This window comes from Epinephelus fuscoguttatus, linkage group LG3, assembly GCF_011397635.1.
Source record: "Epinephelus fuscoguttatus linkage group LG3, E.fuscoguttatus.final_Chr_v1".
Classification (NCBI taxonomy): Eukaryota; Metazoa; Chordata; class Actinopteri; order Perciformes; family Serranidae; genus Epinephelus; species Epinephelus fuscoguttatus.
This window is the reverse complement of record NC_064754.1, coordinates 47,590,818-47,597,628: the sequence shown is the minus strand read 5'-3', so window position 1 is coordinate 47,597,628 and position 6,811 is coordinate 47,590,818. Positions and strand designations below refer to the sequence as shown.

The 6,811-nt window shown below is 41.1% G+C and overlaps 1 protein-coding gene across 2 annotated transcripts; it reads left to right on the top strand.

Annotated features, from left to right (window-relative positions):
* Positions 1-313: 313 nt before the first annotated feature.
* On the top strand, positions 314-2,518 carry LOC125886585 (uncharacterized). 2 transcript variants are annotated; one of them, XM_049572912.1, is made up of 5 exons: positions 314-496; positions 1,143-1,308; positions 1,407-1,522; positions 1,682-1,856; positions 2,196-2,518. In XM_049572912.1, exons 1-5 carry the CDS (start codon positions 350-352, stop codon positions 2,216-2,218), a joined length of 627 nt encoding a protein of 208 aa, XP_049428869.1. In that variant the 5' UTR covers positions 314-349; the 3' UTR covers positions 2,219-2,518. The 2 variants fall into 2 exon arrangements, with proteins under 2 accessions (XP_049428869.1, XP_049428868.1); XM_049572911.1 differs by having other exon boundaries at positions 1,682-2,518.
* The last annotated feature ends 4,293 nt before the right edge of the window (positions 2,519-6,811 follow it).

The following is a 6,811-nucleotide window of genomic DNA, read 5'->3' as shown; positions in this document are numbered from 1 at the left end:
AACAGTTTGAGATGCAGAGCCTGACGCTGCCCAATTATGAGAATGGTGAAGCATCTACCATAGAATCAGCCATGTCCGTCTATTTAAGCCTAATGCCCTTTATACACTGTGCGATTTTAGCAATCTTATAAGACCATTGCATGACACACTGTGCGCCGTGGATCTGATAAACTTTGGTACGACGTCAAGTTTGATGTGTGCAGATTGTATGATGGCCATTTACTACTGAATCACAGGTCACGACGTACGTCAATATGCAACGTCATCAGCGTGCACTGCATCAGTGTACGTCATCCATCTGCGCCACCATAATAAGAGAAAAACTGATCGATGAGCAAAACAAACACAAATGAAGAAGGAAGCACTTATTGTCGTGGCATTAATATGCATTGAAAAAAGTCTGAAGAAGAAGAGAAGGAGGAGGAGAATGTGGACGCGTTTGTGGCTCGGGAAAAGAGGCCAACTTGGGATGCCAGTTTTGCAGCGAGAGTTGGAGGTATGTATTTATTAGCATCCACTGGCATTTAGCAGTTAGTGTCAGGTAGAAAACCAGCAGAGTTTAGCTATATATCACATTTTTCACATCACTATATCACCGTTTAGACTAATCTGATGTTTGTAAAGTCTATAAACACAATGATTGAACGAACATCACTATTTCTGTGTGCATGTTTTGTAATTAATAACATGGTCATCGTAGATTAGCTGGGCTAACCGTTAGCTGTTAACGTTAGCTGTTAGCGGTGTCTGTAACTCAGTAACTCAATAAACGGTCTGTGAAAAAAAATATTTTTTTCCAGTGGATATGTTAGTTACAACATGATTGAGCTAGCAAAGCAGTTTTGTGTTGCTATGTGTGTTATTTATTCAGTTTTGGGAAATCACGATGTCTAGAAAGCATCAGTGGCTGCAGCTGACAGGGACAGCTAACAGCAGCAAAGCTAACATCAGGACGCCATCCGTTAAAAGCCTCCCGTTGTCGGATACGACATGAAACTACTCCAGTTAGCTCAATCATATTGTAACTAATATGATTGTTAGTGATTGAGATGACAACAATATTTCTGAACTGAACAGTGTCTTCATAGAGAGAGCTTGTGTTACTGCTAACGTATTAAAAGTTTGCTTGTTGTATTGTATAGACAGATGATCGAAGCAGCTTCAGAAGTTTTCTCCGCATGGATGTGGACCAGTTCAATGATCTGCTCCAACTGGTGGCTCCATACATTTCTAAAAACAACACCCAACTGAGACAGGCAATCAGGGTCAGAGAGAGACTGTCCATTACATTGAGATCTTTAGCAACAGGTAATAATGTTAATTTCATTATCAGGGTACTCAGAACACACACACACACACACACACACACACAAAATAATTTGTTACAATGAATCTCCATTTGACAGGAGAGTCGTTTTCCTCATTAAGTTTCCAGTACCGTACTGGAAGGAGCACTGTTGGTGTACTTGTAAAGGAGACCTGTAGGGTGTTGCACCATGTCCTCAAGAAGGATTACCTGAAGGTGAGATCTATTTTGAAGCAGCTAGAATGCAACATGTCAGACATAATTCTTACATTTGTAAAATGAAATAAATAAATAAATAATAAATCACATATACAAATAGATTGATGTTACTATAATGATTCTCCTCTGTCTGTTTTGTTCTATTTGTTTGAGTAGACACTAACTACTGAGGATGAGTGGAGAGAGGTGGACAGTGGCTTTCAGAACAAATGGCAGTTTCCCCACTGTCTCGGTGCCATTGATGGCAAACACAGCCATCCTTCCACCAAGCAACAGTGGGAGCACCTTCAGGAATTACAAGTCTCATTTCTCTGTAGTCCTGATGGCTGTGGTAGACGCTCATTACCGTTTTCTGTATGCTAATGTCGGTACTCAAGGCCGAGTGTCTGATGGAGGTGTTTATGCCCACTCAGACCTGAAACAGGCAATGGACAGCAACCTCTTAAATGTTCCTCCAGCTCAAAGTCTATGTGGCACAGATGTTGTCATGCCTTTCATGTTTGTCGCAGACTAGGCTTTTCCACTACACACACACTTAATGAAGCCGTACCCCTTCAGACATCTCGACCATGAGCAGCGCATCTACAATTATAGACTGTCAAGAGCTAGACGTGTGGTAGAGAATGCCTTTGGCATACTTGCCAACAGATGTTTTTTTTTTTTTTTACAGATTTCTTAAAGCCATTCTTCTAGACCCAGAGGCAGTGTCCTGGATAACCCTGGCTGCTCTGTCCCTGCACAACTACCTGCGAGCACAGGCCACAGACACCTACATCCCCCCTGCTCTGGTAGACATAGAGGATGACGACCATCACATCACCCCTGGAAGCTGGCGCAGTGACACCACCCTTCAGTCAGTGCTTGCTGGCAGAGATCGAAATGCTACGGAACAGCGTGACAGACTGAAAGACTACTTTTCCTCACCGGCAGGTTCTGTGTCTTGGCAGGAACAAATGCTCTAATGTAAAGGAAAAAGATGCTAAAAGTTGCTTAAAAAAGGATGCTATAAGTTGGCAGGAAAATTAAAAACCCTCCTTCATTTGAAACATGTATTGTTTGTATATACATTATTTACAATAAATGGAAGTAAATGAAACTGGAATGGTTGAAATCTTATTGTATGTTAGACAATTGAAGTGAGTTTGTCAAATAAAAAACTTGTATCTCTTTTGACATAAAGCCAGATATTTCAAAACTTAACTTGTCTTGGGAAAAAAAAGACATTAAAATTTGATATACGTATATACATCAAAACAAGCAACTTTTAAACAGCATATTGTAATGACTTTTTACTTGAAAAGATGTAAAAACAGTAGTATCATTGCAACTTTCGCATACAACTGTTAACTATTTATGGTTCTTCATGAAAGTTCAACAAGATTAAAACAGTCATGAAAATGAACATATTTGGCCAGGCAAGAACCCTGACATAACCATACCTTTATATCAAAACAGTAACAAGTTACATGAACTTAACATCTTTTTCTTTAAGAAAAAAAAATCCTATGTCAAAGTGCAATTATGAACATGTGCAAACAAAAATAAGTGATAGCAGCTTTGTTACTTATTAAAACACAACAGTTTTTAATAAGTCTCTTCACCTTGCTGATCTGAAGTGCCAGTCAGCATTCCCATGAAGCTACCAGGTGGATGAGGAGTGGCAGTGGCAGGAGGCTGGTGGTAAGGGAGGCAAGGCAAGGCAAGGCAAGTTTATTTGTAGAGCACAATTCGTACACAAAGTAATTCAAAGTGCTTTAAAGAACAAGAAAATGCATTAAAATCACAATACAAAATAAAAACATAAATAATCATTATTAAATGAACTTTAAAGGAGAAGAGTGCAAATAAGATCATTTCGGTCATATGCACAGTGAAAAAGAGCTGTTTTGAGCCTAGATTTGAACATTGTCAGAGTAGAGGCTTGTCTCACATCTTCAGAAAGACTGTTCCAGATTTTAGCTGCATAAAACTGGAATCCTGATTCCCCATGTTTAGTCCTGACTCTGGGCACCAGCAGGAGGCCAGTCCCTGAGGTCCTCAGAGTCCGAGATGGTTCATATGGCACTAACATGTCAGAGATGTACTTTGGTGCTAGGCCGTGGAGAGACTTGTACACAAGCAGAGCTGCTTTAAAGTCTATTCTCTGAGCCACAGGAAGCCAGTGTAGAGACCTGAGCACAGGACTAATGTGCTCGTACTTCCTGGTTCTGGTCAGGACCCGAGCAGCAGCATTCTGGATGTACTGCAGCTGTCTTACGTTTGGAGAGGCCAGTGAGCAGGCCGTTACAGTAGTCTAACCTACTAGAGACAAATGCATGGATAAGTCTCTCCAAGTCGGGTTTAGACACTATACCTTTGATTTTGGCAATGTTTTTTAGATGGTAAAAAGCTGCTGATGTTATTGATTTCATGTGGCTGTTAAAGTTCAAGTCTGAGTCCATTATTACCCCGAGATTTCTAACCTGATTTGTAGATTTTAGAGAGAGACTGGAGGTGTCTGCTGACACTTTCTTTGTTTTTGTGGACCAAATACGATCACTTCAGTCTTGTCTGAATTTAGATGGAGAAAGTTGTTTTACATCCACACACTGACCTGTTGGATGCAGTGACAGAGTGAATCCACTGGTCCATATTCACCTGCTGTCAGTGAGACATAGATCTGAGTGTCGTCTGCATAATTGTGGTAGGGCACATTATTACTTTGTATTAACTGGCCTAAAGGCAGCATGTAGACATTGAACAGAAGGGGTCCCAGGATTGACCCTTGAGGCACCCCACAGGTCAAGGCCATGTGGTCTGAGACACAGTTACTAATTTCAACAAAGTACTTCCTGTCTTCTAGATAGGACTTCAACCAATTTAGGGCAGTGCCAGAGATGCCCACCCAGTCCTCTAGTTTCTGTGAAAGGATCTCATGATCGACAGTGTCAAAAGCAGCACTCAGATCTAGCAGGACTAAAACTGAGACTTTGCCTGCGTCAGTGTTCAGGCGGATGTCATTTGTCACCTTAATAAGAGCGGTCTCAGTGCTGTGATGGGGTCTAAAACCTGATTGGAAAACATCAAAGGAGTTGTTCTTTAGGAGAAAGTCGGTAAGCTGTTGGTAAACAACTTTCTCAAGGACTTTGCCTAAAAACGGCAGATTTGAAATGGGCCGGTAGTTGTTCAGTACTGTGGCATCAAGACTGCTCTTCTTTAGGAGAGGCTTTATGACCGCAGTTTTCAAGGCCTTTGGGAATGTTCCAGATTGTAGTGACATGTTAACTATGTGAGCAAGTGGTGGTAACAAACTGCTCAGCACAGACTTTAGAAATCTAGTGGGTAACACATCGAGGCAGCATGTAGATGAACTCAGACTGGTGATGATCTCTTGGACAGTTTTGCCAGTTACAGGTGCAAAATGAGTCAGCTCTAAGTGTCTAGGTGGCTGCAGGGTTGTTATTGGTGTTGTGGTTGATGGCATTTTTAATGGTCTGAACCTTGTCACAAAAGAATACTGCAAACTCATTACACTTAGATGTGGAGATCAGTTCCAACGGCAGTTGAGCTGGAGGGTTTGTTAATATGTTCACTGTTGCAAATAAAACACGCTAGTTGTTACTGCAGTTTCCAATAATTTCAGAAAAGTACCTCTCCCTCGTTCTACGTAAGATCCGGTTGAACACGTACAACTTTTCTTTATAAATTTCATAATGAACATGAAGCTTCGACTTGCGCCATTTCCGCTCGGCCTTCCAGCACTCCCTTTTCTGTGCCCTGACCGAGTCGTCATTCCTCCATGGTGCCTTCTGCTTATTTTTAACCATTTTAACCTTCACAGGGGCAGTGGTGTCCAGAACATTCAAAACACTCAAAGTAACAGAGTTCAACAAATCATCAATATTAGAACATGAGGCATTTTCAAAGTTTATCATTTCCATGAACAGAGCACCTGTGCTGTTATTTATGTGTCTCCTCCGAACAACTGCAGGACCAGCCGGTGGTTTGGGAGAAACAGACAGGTCAAAGAAGACACAGAAATGATCAGACAGAGCAACATCAACCACATTGACGTTTGAAATATTAACCCCCTTTGTGATGAGCAGGTCCAGAGTGTGCTGTGCTCTGCTGTAGGTGGGCTCACACACATGCTGAGTCAGGCCAAAGGTTTCAAGGACAGCACTGAGCTCTTTAGCATTTCTGTCACAGACATTATCCACATGTACATTAAAATCACCTGTAATGACCAAACCATCAAAGTCTGTGCATACAATTGAAAGCATCCTGGTAAAATCATCAATAAAACTTTGACGCACTGGGAGAAAGCTTCGGTGTGGTGTAGCAAGTTGTTGTGTGAATGAGTGATATGTTGGCTGTTGGGTTTTGCACATGCTTCTCTCCTGTGCATCGTACAAAATTCTGGAAATTGACCGCCTTGCTTGCATCTTCTCAGCTGGATCGTTGATGTGCCGCATCTCACTAGCTACATGTTTACCAAATATGTCGCCAGAATCCTCACTGCTGGTGACAGAATTATTTGCTACAACTTGTTTGAGGATTTCAATTAACCAGTGGGGGCGAAGATGAACGGGACACTGGGCGGGTTGGTGTGTCCTGCGCTGGGGATAGCAATGAAACATCCTCAGGGTCATCATTCTCCTGAAGGTCTTGTTCAGCACTGTTGTCAGTCACTTCAGATGCTGAAAGTTGATCTAGCTGAATGAAGGGTAAAACATAGATTGTGTGAAACTTTGCATTAAATGTTATTGTGCATTTATCATACCTGTTAAAAGACAGCTATACCCATGTTAAACCTGTTTTGCACTGAGATTTATGTACTGTTGGAGACATTTTCGGCCACTAGGGGTCACTTCTTACTCTTAATTAGGCCACAACTATTACTATTTCAGCAAATGGAATGATTTTGGTGAGTAACCTTAATTTTACAATTATTTTGAAAATAGGATTTAAAAAGTTTCAACAGGTCAATAATACACTGCATGAAACACTACCCTAATATGTAGTTAGCGCCAAAAACGTTGACTACATCACAACTGCTGTAAAAATATTTATCTGGCATATTCATCTGATATATTTTTACAACAGTTGTTTTTAGTGGATCTTTTCAGCCACCACCAACACATTAGGGTAGTGTTTTTTAACGGTCCACAAGGATTAAAATGATTTAACTGATTTACATGCTAAATGGTGCAGCATTTCATGTAAACACACCCCACTCACATGAAGTAACAAGATAGTTATGCCATGCAATAGTCGAGCTGTTAACTTGTAATACATTCAGTCTGA